The sequence below is a fragment of the Zingiber officinale genome, chromosome 6B (assembly GCF_018446385.1).
Source record: "Zingiber officinale cultivar Zhangliang chromosome 6B, Zo_v1.1, whole genome shotgun sequence".
In the NCBI taxonomy this organism is placed as follows: domain Eukaryota; kingdom Viridiplantae; phylum Streptophyta; class Magnoliopsida; order Zingiberales; family Zingiberaceae; genus Zingiber; species Zingiber officinale.
Genome location: NC_055996.1, coordinates 38,201,166 through 38,225,667, shown reverse-complemented (window position 1 = coordinate 38,225,667; position 24,502 = coordinate 38,201,166). Strand labels below are relative to the sequence as shown.

Below are 24,502 nucleotides of genomic sequence, written 5' to 3'. Positions count from 1 at the left end.
TGCTTCAGTCCATAAATCGACCGATTGAGCATATAAACTAGATGCTCTTTGCCCTTTGCTATAAACCCCTCTAGTTGCTTCATATGGATATTCTCTTCAAGACTTCCATTAAGAAAAGCTATCTTGACATTCATTTGTCAAACCTCATAATCCATATGAGCGGTAATGGATAAGAGTATCTGGATAGACTTAAGCATGGCCACCGGCGAAAAAGTTTCCTCATAATCGATTCCCTCTTTCTGAGTGTACCCCTTCGCAACAAGTCTTGCTTTGAAGGTTTCCACCTTCCCATCTATCCCTCTTTTCCTTTTGTAGATCCACTTACATCCAATAGATTTACACTATTTGATGGTTCTACTAGCTCCCAAACTTTGTTAAAATACTTAGATTGTATTTCTGAATTCATTGCTCTTTGCCAAGATGTTGCATCTTTATCTTGGAGTGCTTCGTCATATATTCGGGGATCAGGTTCATGTTTACCTGGGATCAAGTCCGACTACTCTCCCAAAAACATGAATCTTTCAGGTTGTCTAACAACCCTCCCACTATGACGAGACACTGTCTGTTGTTGTGTATCATTTGTGATACGTGTTGCAGTTTCTTGTGATATTTCATCTTAAACTGTTGGTACTAAAATAAGCGTGTCCTCTCTCATTTCTTCTAGAACAATTTCACTCATGGGCTTATGGTTCATTACATAATCTTCCTCTAAAAATCGAGCATTGGTGCTAACAATGAACTTCTGATTTTTAGGATTATAAAACAAACCACCTTTCGTTCCCTTAGAATATCCTACAAACAGCCAAACTTCTGTACGTGATTCCAACTTATCAATATCTCCCTTTAGCGCATGTGATGGACTACCCCATATTCGAATATGACTCAGACTAGGCTTACACGCATTCTACAATTCCATGGGAGTAGAGGGTACTGATTTAGAATGTACTATATTTAGAATATACACTGTTGTTTCCAGAGTATATCCCCAAAACGAATCTGGTAATTCTGAATAACTCATCATCGATCTAACCATTTCCATAAGAGTCCTATTCCTTCATTCTGCCACACCATTCTATTGGGGTGTACCAGGTGCAGACGGTTGGGATTGAATCCCGACTTCTGATAAGTGACTTCTAAATTTTCCTAAGAGGTACTTGCCACTACGATCAAACCGTAGTGTCTTGATACTTTTACCATGATGTTTCTCCACATCAGCCTTGTACTCTTTGAACTTATCAAAGCATTCAGACTTGCGGTGCATCAAGTAAATGTACTCATATCTCGAATAATCGTCTATGAAAGAGATAAAATATTCGAAACCACCTTTTGCTTGGATAGACATATAACCACACAAATCAGAATGAACCAGTTCTAACACATCTTGGCTCTATACCCCTTGGCCTTAAAAAGCCTCTTGGTCATTTTTCCTTCCAAGTAAGACTCGCAGGTTGGAAAGTTTTCCACCACCAATGAACCCAAAAGTTCATTGACTATTATCCTTTGAATCCTACTCAAGTTAATATGACCAAGCCTTAGATGCCAAAGATATGTTTGATTCATTTCCGAATGTTCCTTTCTCTTATTAGAATTAAAAGATGTGCTATTAATTTTCATTTGTTGTTTTATGAGAGTTATTGGATTTAGAGTATACAAATTGCCAACGAACGTACCAAAATAGATAACTTCCCTATTTATCTTGATAACACCTTTGACAGAATATCCATCCTTGTATTGTTTAGAAACTAAAATCAAGTTCTGTCTAAAACTTGGTACGTAAAGACAATTTCTTAAAACCAATATTTTATTCCTATAAACATCTCCCACTACAACAGCTGCTACTTCTGTAGCATTACCCATGTAAACAGTGATTTCTCCTTCGTGTAGTTGTCGGGTTTCCTGGAACCCCTGCAATAATTTGCAGACATGATCAGTGGTTATCATATCTACACGCCAGGTACCGGTAGATAACACCACTAAACATGTTCCAACTACTAGAGAATAAGATATACCTATATTGTTCTCTTCCTATGAAAGCAGTCTGCCTACAAATGCCCAGACTGCTTGCAAATGTAATTCCACGCCATCTCATCTGCCTTGACCCATTTCTTATGATACTCAATCTCCTCCTCACTAGAATCACTATTAGGCACATTAAGGCAGACCTCCAACAATTTAAACTTATAGCCTTCAGCAGTTAGGATAATGCCCAGGTTTCTTTTCCAATCTATGTAATTGGGACCAGTAAGTTTGTTCTCTTTTAGTATAATAGCTAGTGGGTTGAAAGTCATCCTAAGAATCACAAAAAAAAACTTTTGGTCAAGACTCTAAATTTAGAATAATATTGATTCCTCAAACAATATTATTTAAATTTACCAACACCTCAAAACACCGTGAATTTTGCATGCCACATTAGTGTAGACATATACAAAATCAAACATTTATAAGTGGAGGGTCTTACCCATTAATTTTATTATCTTGTCATCCTAACTTTATGACTAATAAAATTAATAGTTGGTATTCCTTTGGTCACACAAATAATAGCAGTGACTTCGTTGGGGAGGATACTATTAAATGTGTCTAAGTGTATACCATTACTTGATACTTAGTCCATTAAATAGGATTGTGCCCCTTCAGTTGGAGAAGATCACACACTCCTAAATAATTTCCTATAACCATCCATAAAGGAAGTTTGATCTAGTGATCTACAAACAAACTCATCCGTTGTGGAGGGAGGCACTTAGAGCCAACACGCAAGTTTGTTGCATCACTTACAAACCAGTAATGGAGACCGTGAAATTTATTTACTAATCCCTCTCCCACTTAGTTATTTAAGGTGAGGAATTTTAACCATGCACACACACATCACAGCAAATAAAGCAATAAATATGAAAAAATAATTTTCCAACCATTATGATCTTTTCCATCACTGTCCTCCGTGTGCCGTCAACCCTAGTTGCTATCATTTTTAACCACTGCAATTGGGTCTAGTCGCCGCATCTATCTTGCTTCTTTTGTCACTGCGCCTCTGGTACATAAATAGTACCATGCCTCACAAGGATACGATGTAACACCCCTAGAAAGCCTAGATAAAGTAAGGGCAATGAGAGTACGAATGTAATGAAAAGAATGTGTAGATAGTCTACGTTGAATGTTACGATGGGAAGGATTTAGATGATTAAAAACTTTATGAAAGAAAATAAAGTTGAGAATATAAAGTTCTATACATGATTTATAATGCAAGGAATTAATGTAAACAAAAGAAATATGAGATATTATATATGCATGTATGAAATATTTATGCATAATGCATATACATGAATTATTTTGTACAAAAATATGTTAAGAGAAGGATTTGATCCTTGGTTCTCTTGTGGATGCATGCATGTGTTAACCAAGTGTGATAGGAGTGAATATTGTAAGAGGAGAGATGGGAATTATAATTAAAGGAAAGAAAGGAGAGAAATTAAGAGAAAGAAAAGAGAGAAACTCAAGAAGCATTTCTCTAGCATATTCTTTCTCATTAAGAGGAGAAGTAAATGAGGAGGATGAAGCAAGTCAAGGTTGCCGAGTAACACAAGAGGAAGAAGCCTCCTCTTCTTCCTCCTCCTCTCCACCAAAAGACCTAGCCACTTCTTCCTCCATTGGTGCCGAGCAAAGCAAGCAAGGAAGAAAGGTCCACAAGCAAGTTCTCAACTCTAGGAAACTTAAGCAAAGAATGCGGTACAAGGCTTTCATGTGATTTTCAGATTCTTTTTCTATGCCTTGAAAGAAAGTTTTCCCCTATGTTTTTATACATATATGATGCATGATCAGAGGTGTATGTAACCCTAGAATTTTAATCAAAAATATTGTAAATAGGTTAGGAAAATTATTGTCTAACCAAACTAGTGCAAGGTTCCCTCTATGAAATGCTAAGGACCTTCCTATGGTTTTCTTGCTTGGAAGTTGATTGGAACCAAAAGAACCCCACTCTCATGTTTCGGCCAAGAAAGAATTTAGGGTTAGGAGGACCTTGAATTTAAAATAATTATGCTTATATGACATGATATAAAGTTCTTAAGAGTTGTATACTTGTATGTTGAAAGAAACTCATGAACCTTACTCTTAATATTTCGGCCATGGTAAGGTGATGGTTTAGAGAAGCTTAAAATTCTAATATGCTCAATGACCTCTGTGATATTATGTTATAAAAGATGATTAATGCTCTCATGTTTAATTGGAATGTAGAAAATTAGTTACATGATTTATGACATGTAAGATCACAAGAGTCCTAGCTTATTTATGATCCAACTTTGTGTATGATGTTCTTAGTAAATCTTGCTATGAAATTTACTTAGGTTTCCCATGCTTTAGGCCACTTAAAGGAAGTTTATATTCTATGAATTTCGGCCAAGTAAGGTTTAAAGGACCTAGAGGCCTTGGAAATGAAACCTAAGGGGTTAAAAGTACTTCTTATGAAAACTTGATAATGTGTGAATGTGATACATGTTTGTATGACCTAAATGAATCATTATAGAAGGGATAGATGCCCTAGAAACCCTAGAACAAAAATTAAATATGTCTATGCCATGCTGTATGAAAATGATATGATAATAAGTTTGAATGCATGATTGCTTTAGTTATGAAATGATATGCATAATGAAGTTATATTATGAAATATGCCATGATGTGTTATAGCATAGAAAATGCTATACATAATGAAAAGAAATGAAGTTATGTTATGATATGTGATAGCATAGAAAATGCTATACATAATGAAAAGAAATGAAAAGAATAAATGCATGAAAGATTGTTAAGGACATGATATGATAGTTATGCATGATAAGTTATTTTATGGTTTGTACCAAGGGTGGGCTCCGTAAACGCCCCGGGGTCGATGGAGTAAGACTCGGGCCTCGTCAGTAATGGGCCTTTGAGTGCCCTAGGTCGATGGAGTAAGACTCGGGCCTAGTATGTATGCATGGTAGGGCTCAAGACTTGCTACCTTGGACCTACGCATTAAGTATGTGGTACAAACCGGGATCCCAAATGATGATGATATTAATTTCAAGTACTATTAAGTATAAGTTTTCAAATTCACGATGCATTGCCTACATTCATATGTGCTTGAATTATATGATGATATGATATAATGTCATGTGATATTATGATATGAATATGATGCCCTTGTATGTCTTATGCTTGTGATTTATTTGTTTTATGATATGATATTCATGCTTCTATGAAATGATATGTGAATAAGAAATATGCATGATATGTTTGAATAGAATGATATGTTATGTTATGATTAGTTGAGACGATGATATGTTGATCCATTCTTGATATACGATGATTCTCGGTTTTAGTGAGTAGGAAAGGAACTTACTGAGCCATGAGTGCTCATAGCTTACTTTCCTTGTACCGCAGATAAAAGAGAAAGCTGGATGAACAACGGAGCAGCAGGAGGAGCAGATAGTGATGTGTGTGGTGGTGGCTCGGCTAGGACGATTCGGACAAATTAATATTTTTAGTTATAAGTTCAATATATGCACATTTGAACAAATCAGAATATGTGATATTATGCTTAATAAATTAAATTCTTTAAAATTTTTTATTCTTCCGCTGTTATAGTAAAACATGTACGTAAGTAGTATAAGAACGTAGTGCCGCCCTTAGGTAAGAAGGGTCATACGATCCGCGACAAAAATATAATTTTACATCTATCAATCCTATATTCCATGAAGGAATGTACATGTAATCTAGATCGAAACAAAAATGTAAAATCCTAAAACTAATACAGCTCCTGCTGTATTTAATACATACAATCATGCACATACATAAAATGCTCTTGACATGTCCAAGGGTCCAATCACACACAATCACTATAAGTCATAATAGTTGGAGTCTGCAACCACAGAGTTAGCATATCCTACTATTATCCTGCCTAAATTATGTATGACATGTGCATAATTAAACTGAAAACCAAACACACAGAGGCAAACCCTAGCTCTGATACCAATTATTGGTTGCTACTGGGAATATCGTATCGGTTCCTCTGTATAAAAATTTTGTACAAGTCCTGAACCATTCCTAACAACATATTGTGTTCTTTAGAAATTAAATTTAGAATCGCAAACAGAACTTAACATTATTGATTCCAAATTCAACTTATCTGTTCTTGGTGGTTTAGACTTGGATCACAAATGATGCTTAACATTATTGATCCAAATCCACCCATGTTACAAATTTAATTAAATATTAATTTCAGAGATCGGCTTCCAGGTTAAACATGGCGAGGCACTAGGCCTTCTTGGGTATAGGAGCATCCACCACTTCCTAGACAAACCCTTTTAACGAAATTTAATATTTAATTTCCTTATAGTAACCCTAGGTTTAACCAAAAAGAACAATCGAATCACAAGTTCGAAAAATAAAAGAAACACAAAATCGAAAACATAAATTCGATTATCTAGATTCATTAGCCTCTTGTGTTTGGTATTTTAAGATCTAAATAAAATGATGAACTAGTTATGATGCGGAAAGTAATAACTAGTTATACCTTTTATATCTTATAGACCTCACGATCTTCTGTCGTATTCCTCTTCTTATCTCGGACGTCGTGTGGGCGACGATCTACCGAGACGAGAATCCACCCAAGCCTCCTTCTTCTCCAAGTAAGTTTCGGCCAACAACAAACTCCTTGAGTTGAAGAACTTCGGCCACTAACTAAGCTCCAAGGGATGCAAAGAAACAAAACCTTCTTTCTCTACTTCTTCTCCAAGCAAAATCCGGCCACCAATGGACTCCTAGAGAATTAATGCCGCCGGCCAAGGAAGAAGAAAAGGGGAAGAGGAAGAAGAGAGGGAGGGCCGACCACCACAAGGAAGAGAAGAGAGGAATACTAGATGTATATTTTTTGTTATGAGGCGAGGCACCTATACCCTCTCTTTTATATTCTTTGGTCTTGGCAAATAAGGAAAGTTTTAATAAAAACTTCCTTATGTTTTTTGCCATAGAAAGGAAAATTTAATTGATTAAAAAAAATTTCCTTTTCTCTATCAATGTGGTCGGCCACCTCAATTCCTCCAAACAAGGAAAATTTTAAACACAATATTAAAACTTCCTAATTTGTTTTCAGAAAATTTTAAAACAAAAATTTCTCTTTAAATATTTCCTTCATGGTTGGTTATAAAAGAAAATTTTTATAAATTAAAATCTCTCTATTAAAACATGTGGATGATTTACAAAAAGGAAAGTTTTCTCTAAAATTAAAATCTTCCTTTTAACTACAAATAAGGAAAGATATCAAATCTTTCTCTTAGTCTTTTTGTAGAAAGCTATAAAAGGAAATATTTAATTTTAAAACTCTCTTTTTAAAATCATGAGGATGGTTACAAAAAAGGAAAGTTTTATCATAAATTAAAATCTTCCTTTTAACTACAAATAAGAAAAGATATCAAACCTTTCTCTTAATCTTTTGTAGAAAACTATAAAAGAACATATTTAAATTTTAAACTCTTTTTTAAAATCATAGCTTCCACATAAGAAAAGATTTTTAAAAATAAAATCCGTTTAATTTATTTTGGTCGGCCACCTAAGCTTGGGCTCAAGCTAGGGCCGACCACCAACTCACCTTGGTTTGGCCAACCTTAGCTTGGGCTCCAAGCTAGGCTTGGCCGGCCACCTTAAGGTGGGTAAGAAGGTGGGTATGAGTGGGTATAAGACTTTATAAATAAGAGGCTACGACAGGGACCGAGAGGAGGAATTAGTTTTGGTCTCCCGATAAACTTGAGCTTCCCGTATTCACCCCGAACACCCAACTTGAGTTCATCAATAATATCTCATTCCACTAAAGAGCTATTATTGAACTACCGCACCAATCTCATATTACTATATGGGCTCCTTCTTATCATGAGTGTGTTAGTCTCCCTGTGTTTAAGATATAGAATGTACACTAATTAAATGAGTTACTGACAACTCACTTAATTAATATCTAGCTCCAAGAGTACTACAACTCAACCTTATCGTTATGTCAGACTAAGTCCACTTGCAGGGTTTACATGACAATCCTTATGGGCTCCTCTTGGGGACATCATCAACCTAGATTACTATAACACAATTTCATTCTATAATCAACAACACACCATATAAATAATATCATTTCCCAACTTATCGGGCCTATTGATTTATCGAACTAAATCACACCCTTTGATAAATTAAAGAAATGAATATTGAGTATATGTGCTTGTTATTATATCATGATTAAGAGCACACACTTCCATAATAGCAAAGGTCTTATTTTTTTATGCAGTCAATATAAAAAGAACTTACATTAAATGGTCCTGTTCAATACACTCAGAGTGTACCAGTGTAATTTTATAGTTAAGATAAACTAATACTAAATTACACTACGACTATTCCAATGGTTTATTCCTTTCCATCTTCGTCGTGAACTACTGTTTATAATTTATAAGGAATTGATAACATGATTTTCTGTATGTGACACCATACCATGTTATCTACAATATAAATTAATTGAACAACTACACTTAGCATATAAATGCAGACATTTGACCCATGTGATTCTTTATTTCAAAATAAATGTTTACAAAAAACTAGGCTTTTACTATACACTCTAACAACCTCCTCTAGGATTTTCACTGCCTTGCTTCACTCACTAGGACTTCCACCACCTAGGGTTATCTCCCCTTAAGATTTTCATTGCATAGTTTCACTCACCAGGACTTCTACCACCTAGGGTTATCTCCCCCTAGGAATTCCCCTTGCCTAAATAAGTTAGGACTTTTTCTTGCTAGTCTTTTCCAAATATCAAACCCTGTTTGGATCAACCCTTGGTCAAACTGAGCCGACTTATATACATTGCCAAACATCAAAACTCTGGAAGCTGATTGCACCAACATTATTATTAGATAAGACTTAGTGGCGACGAACATATCTTATCTGAAAAAGATAACCTAAAAGTTAAAGTTTTATCTTTACTTATATATATGCATGATAGCTAGCACTACGAGCATGTGATTTTGAGACTCTAATTATGCTTGTGAGACAGGCAGAGACTGTGCTCATGTGGATACTGCTAGAGACGTGAATGTACTGATTATCCTGACATCGATCAGACTCTCTAGATGCGTAAAAGAGTTTTACACATCAAGAGGTAACGTTTGTATAAAATCTATGATGTAATTAGAATTTACTTGGATCTATGATGGATTTCTTTTTCTACTATATTTATTTTAATACTTTAATTTTACATGGAATCCAACATGGCAACATGTAACTCAAGTGGAACAAGGTGCCAATGGTGCAAAAGGATAACTTGCGATATAAGTTTTTATTAAGTCCTCAATTTCATTAGTTGATAGTACAATATATTAATCATCAATGATAAGTTCTACTTAACACATTTCAGTGTGTTGTTTGTGCTAAAAGCATTAACTAATCAAATTTATATTTTGATATTGGTAAAAATTCAAAGTTATTGGTTTTTGTGATCTAACGAGTTTAACTATGTGTGTAGGAAAGTTCTAGTTGAGGTTAGGTAAAGAAGTCCTGATTGAGTAAATTGGGAAAGAAGTCTTGGTTGAATGGATTGGATAAAGAAGTCCTGATCGGATGGACTGGACAGAAGTCTTGACAGATTGAGGACATCGGGTAAAAACCTTGGGGGTTGTGTACACCAGATAGAAGTCTATGTGGGTTGAAAATCGGACGTCTAGCCGAAAGTCCCGAAAGTCAAGATCGAATGCTGAACAAAAGTCCAAACAAGTTAGGAGGCTGGATGTTTGGCAACAGATAAACTCTCCTAAGAGGAATAGGTGAGGAAGTGATCCTCGTTGAGGGAACATTAGATGTCGGTCTTGTAAGACCGTTCGGCCGGCTAGAAGGGGGGTTGAATAGCCTGAAAAAAATAAACAGAAAAGACCCTTCTCGAACTTTCAACAGAACACTTGCATAAAGTAAATTAGCAGTAAATAAAAAGCAGAAAGAAGAGGCTCACAATTTGACTTGGTTACAACCAAGGAGGTTGTTAATCCAAGGAATGAACGTGCACTAAAATATCTCCTTCAGGCGGAGAAGCCTCTTACAGCAGTGAAAGCACAAAAGACAGAAGCTAAACTAGAACAGAAGCGCACAAGTGTTTAGAATGTAAATTTCTGAGTTGATTCAAAGCTTCTGGACCAAGGCTATATTTATAGCCTTGGTCGGGGCGCCTGGAAGGGTTCCGGGCGCCCTGGGGGGATAAATTTTATCCCCCAACGTTCAGATCGAGTTTTGACTCTTCGGGCGCCCCGGGCTGCTCCGGGCGCCCCGGACTGTTCCGGGCGCCCCGGAGCCCAAAGTCAACCAACGTTGACTTTTTCATCCGGGGACCACTGCTCCGGTTTGGTTCGGCTCGATCCGGGTCTTCTACTCCGGATCCGCTTGCTTGGGTGATCTCTGCCATCCGGAAAAGGGCTCACCCGAACCCAACTTCCGGTCTTCTCGAGCGGGCTTCCCTCCGGCTTCTCGTCCCTCAGAATCGCTGCGTGTTTCCTTCTCGTCCTCCGGCGTACTCATCCGCAGTCTTCGTCCCTCGGACGCACCGCGTGCCATCCTTCTCGCTAGCTGCGTCTCTTGCTCCCCGAGCAATCTTCCGCTCCGGCTTTCGTCCCTCGGAATCACCGCACGCTTCCTTCTCGTCCGCCAGTGTACTCTTCCGCAGCACCTCGTCCCTCGGACTGCCGTCCTTCTCGCTAGCTGCGTCTTCAGCTCGACTACCTGTGTTCCTAAGCTCCTGCACACTTAGACACAAGGTTAAATACACACAGGACCTAACTTAACTTGTTGATCACACCAAAACAACCTTGGGGTTCCAACAATCTCCCCCTTTTTGGTGTGATCAACCTAAGTTAAGCTAGGGTTAAAATAGATATAAAATAAAGTTAAGTAAATTAACTTAATTTGCAATTTAAGTGCAAAAAGATAGAAAAAGATTAAAATCTATCTACCTCCCCCTAGACTTATACTTTGCTTTCTCCCCCTTTGATCACAAAAAAATGGGATTCCAAGAAAAAACAATCTAAGGGTTTAAAAACATAGAAAAAAAATTTCTAGGTTTTTAAGAAATTTTAAAAAAATTTTAAGTTATTTAAGCTGAGATTTCTAGTTTCAGGAAAAAGTTTTCAACTTAGGAAGAAATGATTTTTAAGAATTTTTCTAAGTAAGAAAAAAAAATCCAAAAAAAATCCTAACTTAAATTTTTGAGAATTTTTAAGCACAAAAAAAACTTAGGGAAAAAAAATTCTAAGTAAGTAAATTTCTGAAATAAAATGTTTTGAATAACCTTTTTAAAGCACTAATTAATTCTTGTATTAATGTTTTATTCGTAAGTTAATTAAACATTTATTTCAATATTTTGACTTCCAGGTCGTGGCGAGGCACTAGGTCTTCTTGGTTATTGGTGCAACAACCACTTCCTTGACAAAGCCTCATAAGGAAATTCTTTGTTTAATTTTTTCACTTAAAGCGCTAATTTTACAATTTAGTTTAGGCATGATTTAGGAACCCAATATAGGTTCCACCCTACTGGATTAATTAAGAAGCTTTTAGGGACATATTTTCTTGAAATGTTCCTAATTTGTCCCGGGTGATATTTAAAGTACCAATTTAAATTATTAAATCTTCTAAAATTGGTTCTAGATGAACATGCATAGTTTTTCAAGTTATCTACTTGAATTTTCAAATCATCATTTTCAAATTTCAATTTTTCATTTGCTATTTTTAATTTATCTAATTCATCTAAGGGACAAGACTTAGCTAGAATTACTTTTAAATTTTTATTTTCACTTTCTAATTTGCAGCAATCTTTTGTTAAAAGTTTAACGAACTTAAATATTTTATCGGGAGGAAGAGAACGTACCTAACTTACCTTGTCGATCTCGTTGTCCGTTTCTCCCCCTGAGCTGCTGCTTTCTTCCGACGTGTCTCCCCCTTCATCGATGCTCTCGATGCTCATTTCGGAAGAGCTTGAATCGCAGTCGTCGTCTTTATGACTCGCCATCAGTGCGAGTCCGGAAAATACTTCGACTTCTGATTCGGACGAGGTATCGTCCCACGTCGCCTTCAGGGCCTTTCGTTTTTGGATAGGCTTCTTACCCTTTTCCTTGTCTTTGTTCTTCAGCTTAGGGCAGTTGTCCTTGACATGCCCTTCTTCGTCGCAATGGTAGCAGCGGATAGTTCTTTTCTTTCTTCCCTGTGGATGGTTAGTTTTTCTAGAATTGTATAACTTCTTAAATCGTCTTACCATCATTACCATTTCCTCGTCGTCGAGAGAAGATTTCGATTCAGGTTCGTCTCTCGAAGCTTTGAGGGCGACGTTGTTCTTTGGCTCCCTCATTCCTGCACATCTTGACTCATGCACTTCAAATGTTAAAAAAAATTCTTCTAATGAAATTTTTTCTAAGTCCTTCGAAATGTAAAAAGCATCTACTAGTGATGCCCATTTTGAATTTCTAGGGAAGGAATTTAAAGCGTACCTGAGCGAATCTCGGTTACTTACCTCTTCTCCGAGATTCGAAAGTCCGGTGATGAACTCTTGTATCCTCGAGTGTAGATGTGCAATTGTTTCACCTTCTTCAAGACGGAGGTTGGTGAGCTGGTTATGAAGTAAGTCCCGTCTCGCAAGCTTGGCTTCGGATGTTCCTTCGTGTAATTCAAGGAACTTCTCCCAAAGCTCCTTTGCCGAGTTGTAGGTGCCGACACGGTTGACTTCTTGTGGTGGAAGTACGGTTAGTAGATGGAATTCTTCTTTCTTATTTGCCACGTACTCGACCTGCTCTTTCTTTGTCCATTGATTTTTCGCTTTGCCCTCGGGAGCTTCAAAACCGTGTTCCATTGTTAGTAATAAATCAAAATCGGTACCGAAAAATACCTCCATGTGCTTCTTCCAGCTTGCAAAGTCCCCCTCGAATTTTGGTGGGTGGATGTTAGATCCGGCCATCTCGTTGCTTCGTTCGGCGGTTAGTCCTCCTGAAGCGTCTCGGCTCTGATACCACTTGTAGGACCGTTGGGCCGGCTAGAAGGGGGGGTTGAATAGCCTGAAAAAAAATAAACAGAAAAGACCCTTCTCGAACTTTTAACAGAACACTTGCATAAAGTAAATTAGCAGTAAATAAAAAGCAGAAAGAAGAGGCTCACAATTTGACTTGGTTACAACCAAGGAGGTTGTTAATCCAAGGAATGAACGTGCACTAAAATATCTCCTTCAGGCGGAGAAGCCTCTTACAGCAGTGAAAGCACAAAAGACAGAAGCTAAACTAGAACAGAAGCGCACAAGTGTTTAGAATGTAAATTTCTGAGTTTATCTAAAGCTTCTGGACCAAGGCTATATTTATAGCCTTGGTCGGGGCGCCTGGAAGGGTTCCGGGCGCCCTAAGGGCGATAAATTTTATCCCCCAACGTTCAGATCGAGTTTTGACTCGATCTGGTCAAAATACTGGTCCGAGCGCCCGGAAGGGTTCCGGGTGCCCCGGGCTGCTCCGGGCGCCCCGGACTGTTCCGGGCGCCCCGGAGCCCAAAGTCAACCAACGTTGACTTTTTCATCGGGGACCACTGCTCCGGTTTGGTTCGGCTCAATCCGGGTCTTCTACTCCGGATCCGCTTGCTTGGGTGATCTCTGCCATCCGGAAAAGGGTTCACCCGAACCCAAGTTCCGGTCTTCTCGAGCGGGTTTCCCTCCGGCTTCTCGTCCCTTGGAATCGCTGCGTGTTTCCTTCTCGTCCGCCGGCGTACTCATCCGCAGTCTTCGTCCCTCGGACGCACCGCGTGCCGTCCTTTTCGCTAGCTGCGTCTCTTGCTCCCCGAGCAATCTTCCGCTCCGACTTTCGTCCCTCGGAATCACCGCACGCTTCCTTCTCGTCCGCCAGTGTACTCTTCTGCAGCACCTCATCCCTCAGACTGCCGTCCTTCTCGCTAGCTGCGTCTTCCGCTCGACTACCTGTGTTCCTAAGCTCCTGCACACTTAGACACAAGGTTAAATACACACAAGACCTAACTTAATTTGTTGATCACACCAAAACAACCTTGGGGTTCCAACAGGTCTAACCTAGAGTTTCAACGAAATCCAAAGTCAAGACGAGACAGTCTCGAGATTGTCAAATTACTTTATGTTTGCTTTCATATTATTATTCTATGCTAACTCTATGATGCAGGAGTTAAAGCCTGAAAACAACTGATTCAGGCACTTGGAAGGGATCTAGGTGCCCTAAACCCAACCCAACAGCAAGATGAGGTGGCAACTTCTGATTGGCCGAAGCACATTAGCTTCCAAGCGCTTGGATCAGGATAAATTTTGACGAATAGAGCTTTGCTGAGGTCCCACCACTTCAGCCTCTATTAAGGCGCTTGGAAAGGGCTATAAAAGGAGAGTTCGACCAGCACTTGAAACATATCATTCTCCATGACTTTCATATTCGCATGCTGCTCCGAAAACTACTCTACAATGGTGAAACACTACTCTGACAACAACGCCAAAAGTCTTACTCTTTCTTGTTGGTATAATTGTGTTTTTAATTTATTCTTTTGTAATTTTCGAGTTTTTAGTAGTTTGTCCAATAAAAGCCATCAATGATCATAGATTAGCAATCATCAGGCTATAAACTAAGTAAAAAGAAATGTGTTAGCATTGTGTTTTTTTTTCTTTTCCACTATGTTATCCCTCGAAGTCTTCTGAAAAAATTAAAAAAATGATATGCACTATTCACCTCCACTAGTGCTTATTTTGATACTAAATCTAATTCAAGGCGGGTTAGGAGTTTGACGGATACTCAAGAGCTAAAAAAATAAATAGACAAAATTAAAAATTTTAAATTTAGATTATTAAATTGTCCTTTAAATATTTCAACATTATATATATATATATTTTCTCAACTCGCTGGCCAATCTAAGCCCACTACAAGCCGACCTATATATATTTCCTCAACTCGCGGGCCAATCTAAGCCCACCACAAGCCGACCTACATAGGTCGACTCACACGAGACGACCAACTTGGATCCGCCTTTAAATATATTGATAATATTTCAACTCGATCTGTTTAAATTATTTGATGAAACGAGTAATTTGATGGATTCAATCCTGACTCTACTCACTACATACAACTTTAATATTTTTATAATTAATAATTTATTCATCTTAATTTTCATAGTTAAATTATAATAATTATGTCATACCTCAAGAACGGATAATTATAGGGTCCAATGTGGTGAGATTAGTTGCACATATATATTCACTTTTTATTAATTATAATTATTAATCATTAATCATTAATCATTGTGATAGCAAGAGTATGCGAGCTAAACATGATTTCATCAGGATAATATTGACTTCATCTAAAGAAAGAATGGTTTGGGTTGGGCCGAACCACCCGGGGCTTGAATCCTAATTTATGTTGTAAGAGGTAGACACAAATTGAGAGTATGCTGGGTTGGGCCGAAACCAGGGCTTGATTTTGGCAGCCAATCCGTGTTTTAGTAATTTATTACGTTAGGAATAAGGCACGATGTGCTGGCGGAAGCCAAGTGCAAGTCGCCGAAAGCCATGGACGAGCGGGAGTTCCGGCGCATTCTCGACCTCTTCCCTGTCGTCCGATCTCGAGATTACTGCGTAGTTCCCATATTTTTCCTTCATTTCTTAACACCTCTTGTATTTGATCTTTGATTTGGGATTGTTTTTACCGTACCTAAGGATGTGGAAGAATGATTATGTTTTTGTTCGATTCTTTCTTTAGCCCATTATTGATTTCGATGTGTTTCTAGGGTTTCAATTTCTACTTATCATTTTTCCTAGAGGATTATTGATTATGTCCTTCTTGTTTGGCTTTTTGTAACCTAAATCTTCTTCGTCTCAGAAAGGGTCTATTGTACAACCTTACCCTCTTGCATGTTTTCGAGACTCGAACTCGTGATCTCTAGGTCATACAGCTACAACTTTACCTTTCCAAGGTTCCCTTTCCAGATCCAGAGTATACATAAATGAAATTAATCAACTGAGTTTGTTACGAAACTGATTCGTATACTTTGTTGAGGTGGTCATGTGTCGGATTAGAATGTCCGAGATTAGTCCAAAGTATAAATAAATGAAATTAATGAACTGAGTTTGTTATGAAATTGAACATATTCTGTTTCTTAAGTTTAAACCTGTTCTTCATGGAGTGGCTTTTTCAAGGGATCTAAAACCCCAAAGAAAAAAAACCGGTCAAATAATCTTAGAGTGGATTATGAATAAGTGTAGATGCTTGGCACATGCTGTATACTATCTAATAAGTTATTCACTAGAATTTGAAATCAGTTGAAGACTTGACAATTGACATTGTATTTTTTTTTCCCTCTCTTAACCTACAAGGAACCATCTTTTTATGATCCCTATTCATCAAGCATGGATGGACTCTTGCCTGGTTTTCCGTTATAGCTTAATTCTGTATTTCGTTATCATAATATATGCCTCTAAAGAAAGATATATCATATTGATCGGATGGTAGAATAATCAGTTGCCTTGTCTCATACTTCTACAAATATAATTATTAGCTTAGTTGATGAAGAATGGAATCATTTTACCTCATAATTGCTGAGAAACTTATGCATTTTTTCAGCAGCAGTAGAGTTAATGAGTGCTTGACTATTCTTCCAAGAGATGTTATCCTTGTTTTGAGCTAGATGAGATAGTCAAGCTTATAAGTTGGAATGAACGATTATAAATTGGAATTTAGTTTTTTTTTCTATCCTATGATTATAACATGCTGTTTCAGGCTGCATCAGATTTATCAGCAGGATCTACTTCATGCTCAACACAAGATGAGGTGTAATTCTAGGTTTTCTCTTTTTTAGTAAATGTTTATGATTGATTGGTGATTCTGACCTAGTTGGAAGTTATTGAAACAGGTGATGGAATGGAAAAATACCTGGAACAGAATGGATGAGAAAGACAACTCAAACGAAACTGAAAGTGATGGTAATTTTACAGCTAGCTGTGCAATGTATGCATTTATTAGTTTTTATTTAGATATATCCAAATGCCATGCAAGTTTTGTTCAATGGATCAATTTATTTTCTGATGTTAAATCGACCCACCTTGATTGAAGTAAAGATAAAACCTTGGATGCCTTGACCTACTGCAGGAAATGAGTTATATGATTGATGGAAGTAAAAGGCATGATGTTGGATAGTTCTTTGGGTCAGTGAAGATGCCCATTCTGTATCCTATTTTCTGGACCTTCAGTTTTGCTCTCATCATCTTGGCATCATATTATATGATGGTTAACTAATCAAGATAGCCTTTACTGAGAATAAAACAATTATTTGAGAATTATGTTTCTTGGAATGCCACATCATTAGAGATGCTGGAATGCCACACCTTTTGAATGGACCAAAAGTGCTCCAATGCCCCCTTCTAGGGTCGAAGGTAGCTTTAACAATATTGGTCTTGATACTACCAAAAGAACAACCAGGATTATCAGTAGGATAAATCCAAACGAGATAGATAACTTGGATTCACCACCCCAAACTGCTCTCTTTAGATTCAAGTGTAGTGTTTCTAAAATGCAGAGTAACCTTGACACCTTAATCTTGAATTCTTTGTTAGGAATCTTTGTCCCCTGTAACAGAAAAAAAAATCCACTCAGAGAAAAAAAAGTGCTATATAATGTTGCTGACCCTAAAGCCTACTCTATGAAGACAAAATTAAGTTTATTCATTAGAAGAGAAAGTAGTATTTTAAAACATAAATTATTGACTATTCCTGCCGCAAAAAGTAGCTTTCTGAATCATCTATGGTTTTTTTGTCTCCAAACTAATAGAGGAAATAATGAAAGCAACATTTGAATTAATTTTTAGATACTATAAACTCTCTTCTAGAAGGAAAAAAAATTCCTCCCTATAAATTTTTGGGCTCCCACAACCTACCCTAAAGCTCCTATAGTCTATAAAGTACTCCTATGGTGAAAATCCTACATGTACAATGAAATGTAATCAAAATCTTGTTGTGCAAACTACAAACACATCAAAGTTTTGTGAAAAGCACCCTAGAGTAGTGTTTTTAAAGAGTTAGGGAAAATCTAGTTAGCTTGGCTATAGCTAAATGCTTAGGTGTTTCACATTAAACTAATGTCCAACACCTCGCTGAAACCAACAAATGGACAAATTTCCATTTGGACAAGGTGTAGATTTACCGTTTGATTAGATTGCATCAGGTGATACTCTAAAGAGGTTTTCTTCCTTTTCACACATTTAAATCATCTTAATCCCTAACTCCAACTCAATCGAGCCCATTTATATAATACTCAGATTATGATGCTATTTTTTTTATACAGGGGGGTTCCCTATATTTCTCCACCTGTGGATAATTGACATTTCTTTTCTTTTTCTCATTGCTTATTTGATGTCTTGAGACAACATTGTGCTACATAAGTTTTTCTATATCTTCTATGCCTCTCATGGATTCACCACCTGTGAACCATTGTCAAAACTTTACTAATTGTTATATTATTGTACTTGTTTGAATCTAATCGATTCAATGACTTAAAAGTTTTTTTTTGGACATTTACTCTAAAATATGTTGGGTTAACTATGTTGATGCCTTGAACTTCCACCTCCAAGATATCTTTTAGACTCAGGCTCTTTCTTAAATCTCCATTAAATGTTTAAACAACTCCTTAGTATAAATATTCATTCCACAAATTGAATTTGTATAAGGCACTCTAAAAGGGATGACTTTATAAAGCATACTTTAAAATGGATATTCTTTCCTCTGAGATGACAGCTATACTAACCTCTTCAACCTTTATTGCTTGCACACTGCCTTGAGCAGTTGAGCCTCTACCCTTTCACAAGTTAATTTTTTTCTGGTGACTATATGTTTCCAGCATTAAATATCATCAAAAGATATGGGTTAAAGTTTAAATTCACTAAGATCTTCGCCCTAATGACTATTTCTTCCCATCGAGCTTTGTGTAATCGTTGCACTGTCACTCAAACTTGAAATGATAGATTTCCTTTTATCTTTAAGCAACATATACTTTTAACAATCTTTATAAAAGAATTTAATGGATGCTTGCTATATAGCACTACTTGAATATCTACATAAATAACCCTTTATGTGACAACATTATATAGATATTACTTGATAGTACTAATTGTTTTTTTCCCAAGGTTTGCAATTTCAAGTCGAGCTGGGGTTCAGTCCTCGTCTAGCTCGAGATGATATTGGTGGGTGCAGTATTAGTGTCAGAGGAAGAGGAAGAGGAATAAGAGAAATAGGAGACGAAAAGCTTACTTGACTTGCTATGGTTTTCGTAGAGTGTCAATGTAGAGGAGTTGATGTAAAGGGAGGAGCTAACTGTGAGATTGATATAGCAATGTCGAAAGTGCTCTAATGTAAAGGGAGGTCATCTTGTGAGATCGAGATCACAATGCTGGCATAGGGTGAGTCCTTCCAATGTAGAGGAGATTTCAATGCGAAGGAGATCGTTTGAATGCCAAAGGTTCTTGTCAGATGGATCACGATGAGGCGGTCGTTCCTATGCAAAGGAAATCACAATGCTGAAGGGTCTAATGAGATGGCAAAAAGATCATAATGCAAGAAGTGTTGGGCTGTTCCACATGTCGGTCATCAATGAAATGATTTACCCATGCTACTTGACACAATGAAACTTAAATCCATGCTTTTGCCTACGTCTTCTAATAGCTTTCTTGCTTGGCCTTCCTTTTTTGAAGTATGGTTCCTAGAAAACCTAGTTGTGCCAACAATTGTGACATTCTCAATCACCCTAAAGATATATTAAACCTCATAAAATCTCTTAATAGAACCCTTTGGTGTTGATTGAGATCCTTGCCATCCATAAAAAATTTGTGCTTTTCTTGTGTTGACTACATCAACCATGAAGATGCATTTCTTTAAAGATACGAGAAACTTGTGTTTTCATATCACTTGTAGGTATCACGTGTGTTCATATATTACATGTTGTTATGCTGCCTTAACATTGCTTGTTAGTATTGTCACTATTAAAGAATTATGGGTATGATCAATTATAGCAAGGAAGATGCTTAAATTTACCATCTCAAACTGCCCTTGGAAGATTGAAATCCAATGCTTATAGAATGCCCCAATCATATCCACCGCAAACCCACTTGATAGAGTCTGTTTCCCATGATTGAAAATCATATAAGAAAAACAAAAGCAATATGGTGCACATAGAGATATATGAGATCAACTAGTGAAATGAAACTCAGACATTGTCATTGTGTACGGTAGCTCTCTCAATTATAAAAGAAAGATGCTTATTGTTTCAATCACCCTGGGTAAATTGAAATTCAATGCTTATAAAAGAATGTAGAATGATATCCACTGCTAATCCATGTGATGGAGTATCACACACACATGCACACACACAAAAGAATAGTAATATAATGTGGTTTTCCCTAACCCCTATTGCACTGAGGAAAACCATGTATGTTATGTGAGACCAAAAATCAAGATGAAACCCAAACATTGTCAAGATCATGAACAATAGTCCTCTCAATCTTCATTGGATCGCTCTCAACATCCATTGAGAAAACAATAAAAACCTCACCATAAGCACTCTGGACAGCAAAAGATCACCCAGGTATCCTCCATACTCATACATGCTCTGAAGCTGAAATATGCGCAACCACAATCAAACCCAGCCAAAGTCCTACTGTGCCATTGGTCAAATCACAACAAAATTTGCTGAAAACATCCTTGAAAAGTTTGGTTTTTATTTTTTCAAGCTGGTTGACATTGTCAAGATCATGTACAGTAGTCCTCCCAATCCTCATTGGATCTCCAACATCTGTTGACAAAACAATAAAAACCTCATCATTAGCATTCCCCTGACACCAAAAGCTGTTGGGAAGAAAAATCTCCTCCCTTAAAAGTATTTTGGTCTATCATGACCTCTACACATGCTCCAAAGCGCCCTCTAGACTCATATATGCTCTCAAGGTGAATTATGCGCAACCACAATCAAACCCAGCCAATATCCGACTTTACCATTTGTCAAATAACATTGCAATTCGCTGAAATTATCCTAGAAAGTTTTTTTTATAAGCTGGTTGGGCTGCTTGCTCTGTCCAAGCTCTAAGCACGCGATGCTAATAATGATGCATTGTAGCCCATCAAAATCAACATCTCCTTTATTCCTTTGTACAGGAGAGGGTATAGAGTATGCTTAACAATATTAGCTCAGAATCTCTTAGATTGTCATTCATTGTTGTAACTATGGTGTTAAAGGTAACTTTACCGTTTTTATTGAAAATAGTTCATACTTGCTTCAGTCATAAACCATTAGAAAATTATTTTTATTATTTTGGCATATTTAGTTGAAAGGGAGTCTTGGCGCAACGATAAAGTTGTTGCTTTGTGACCAAAAGATCGCGAATTCAAATCCTGGAAATAACCTCTTGTCAAAAAAAACGATAAGGTTGCGTACAATAGATCCTTCCCCGGGACCCTGCATGACTGAAGCTTCGTGCAATGGGTTGCCTTTTATTTTTTTTATTTTTTTTTTATTTTTGCATGTTTAGATCCATTTGTGATGTGAATCTTATGTTGCTTCAAGAAATACTGATTTTCATTATAAATTGGAGTTTTATTATGTATTATATGCAAAATCTTAAACTATTATACCTTAAAATAACCCAAGTGTAGAACAAAAATTAGTCTAGTGTTGAATTCTCTTGGTGAGAGAGTTTGAACTGATAAGTTTGCATTTTGGTAGATGCATTTTGGCAGAAGTTGAGGAGGGCTGCTGAAGGAAAGGTATGCATTTTGTTTTATTTTGCTACAATTTCTAGTGCACAAGGTTATATTTGCTAAAAGGATCATCCAATCTTTATTGCTAAAGATGAATTAGTCATGTGGGGATAATTTTGTAGACCATTATACCATCAAGATTTGTTAAGGTCATGTTTTTAATAGCAAGAAGATTACTTAAATCTCCTTTAACTATGCTAAATATATTTTTTCTGTATTTACGTTTCAGATCTCTATCTTAATTGATTTAATTTGCCAATGGAATTTCTGTTTTTGAACATGGCAACTTAAATCTAACCTATTTTGCGGTCTTTTCATTATTTATCAAGGTACACCTAACTGTTTTTTAATATTTGTTTCTTCTATTTTCTCACCTGGGATCTAACTTGTTTCTTCTTGTATTATTAAGTTAGCAATTATTTCAACTTGTATGATTGACAAAATTGATAAGACTATGCCAAGATCATTCTCTGGCACATGCTTGATATCTCTTTGGTTGAGTTGGACAAGCAGACCACCATGTATCCTATCTCATGATTCACTTGGAAGATAAACTAAAGATTTGATAAGATCAATCAACAACCAACTGAAGTCGCAAGTCTGATATGATAAATAATAACCAAACATTACTTTGACAACTTTAAGGTGACGTTTGATACACAGATATGAGAATGGGGAATTGGATTCATTCTCAAATTTTATGTTTGGTTGATGGGAATGAGAATTAAGATTTTGAAATGAAATCTAAATATTTGGGTATTGATGAAACCCACCTCCTCCCTTAGGTTTCACCATGTCTAAAAACTTGGATATCCACTAAATTATTTTAGACAAAAATACCTTGAATATATTTGTTTAATTTTTCTTTCATATTACTCTCTCTCCTTATTCTCTCTCATCATATTCGCTCTTCTCATTTTCTTATTACACTTTTTCTTTCATTGTACTTTCTCTCGCCTCATTTTTTTCTCATCACACTTTCTCTATCATTTTCTCTTTCATCATGTATTCTCTCCCATAACACACACTCTTTCCTTATTTTCTCTCATCTCACTTTCTTGCTCTTCATTCTCTCTCAACACACTCTAGTTTTATTACTCGAATTAAAATTGATGTATTAATTATGATGTATTTAAAAAAATAATTAAATATAATTTTCTTTAAAGATGTATTAATTACTCGAATTAAAATTGATACATCATAATTATATAAATTAATTATTTATTCATTTAATTAATTATTAATTTAAATCTTATATATTTAAAATGGTAAAAAAAATTAAAATATAAATTAAACAGCAAAAAAAAATAATAATAAATTATTAGAATATAAATATGATTTATTAGAATTTTTTATTTTTTAAAAATTTTTTTAAATAAATTTAAAATAGTATAAAGATTTTTTTTAATATCAATTAATTTTTTTATTTTTTTTTTAAATTTTAAATATATTTTATAGGGATAATTTAATTAGGGTTTATAAAAGCCTATTCAAAATCTCACACTTAGGAATTGTTTAATTAATTAAAAAAATTTCGTTTGTAACAATGCCCAGATCTTGCGATCGCGTCGCGCAGAGCGCGACGCCTCCGCCGGCGGTGGAGGCATCGTGCGAAGCTTCCGGCTCCGGCGGAGGCACCGCGCGATGCTTCCGGCGCCGGCGGAGGCGTCGCGCGACGCTTCCGCCGCCGAGGGAAGCGTCGTGCGACACCTCCACCGCCACCGGAAGAGAAGAGACCTGCGACGCTTCCAGCGCCAGTGAAATTTGTGCTCCTACTGTGCCGGTTTCGGTTCATCACCGGAACGGTAAATTTCGACTATTTCGGGCGGCACGACACTTCAAACCTTGGGCACATCTATGATGAAGAAAAAGAATTGAAAATATATTCTAGATTAATACATTAATAATAAATGGTAGATTTAACTTTTGTTGTTTGGTAATTAACATTGAAGGGGAGCCTTGACGTAACAGTAAAGTTGTTATTTTGTGATTGAAAGGTCACAGGTTCGAATTCTAAAAACAACTTCTTATAAAAAATAGGTAAGGTTACATATAATGAATCCTTCCCGGGGACCTCACATGACGGGAGATTCGTGCATCGAGCTGTCTTTTTTTGTTTGGTAATTAACATTAATATTTTTTTCTAAATAAATAAGGAATAATTACAATCCGTATTAAGATTAATATTATTTCTATATTTAGAATATTTGTTTTACATTTACTATCAAGTTGAGTGTATAAAATAAGCCTAAAGCCTTGCAATTAATTATCTTTGAATTAATATAATTTTTAATTTAATTATCTTTTTCACTTTATCAAATTTGTTCCAAGTTCTTAAGTTATTTAAGTGATTGATTTTGGTGTTGTATTAATTGGTATTAGAGCCGAAACTCAGTGGTTTGATCTCAATACTAGTTATCCTTCCATTCTTCATCTTCATTAAAGTCCCTCATTCCCGACTTCTCCCACGGTTACTGTTCAATTACGTTATAATTGGACCCCTTTGTCCTCTCATTATCTTTGTGCATTGCCAACCTTGCTAAAAAAAAATTGTATTCTTGTTATTTTATTGACGGTTACAAAATTTAAAAGAAAAGAAAAAGATAGCAAAAGAGAAAAATAGAATTAAATAAAATAGTGGAAGTAGAGAATACAATACCAAGCTTTATCCCACTAGGTTATATGGATCTAGGTGGGGTC

At 36.4% G+C, this 24,502-nt stretch overlaps 1 protein-coding gene across 1 annotated transcript in view; it reads left to right on the top strand.

Moving 5' to 3' along the window:
* The first annotated feature begins 15,520 nt into the window (after window positions 1–15,520).
* Window positions 15,521–24,502, top strand: part of LOC121992365 — a 41,982-nt gene continuing 33,000 nt past the window's right edge. Inside the window, exons 1-4 of the mRNA XM_042546683.1 lie at window positions 15,521–15,640; window positions 16,782–16,832; window positions 16,915–16,984; window positions 21,768–21,808. Coding sequence (XP_042402617.1) covers window positions 15,575–15,640; window positions 16,782–16,832; window positions 16,915–16,984; window positions 21,768–21,808 — 228 coding nt within the window. The 5' untranslated portion in view covers window positions 15,521–15,574. The remainder of the gene's footprint in view (window positions 15,641–16,781; window positions 16,833–16,914; window positions 16,985–21,767; window positions 21,809–24,502) is intronic.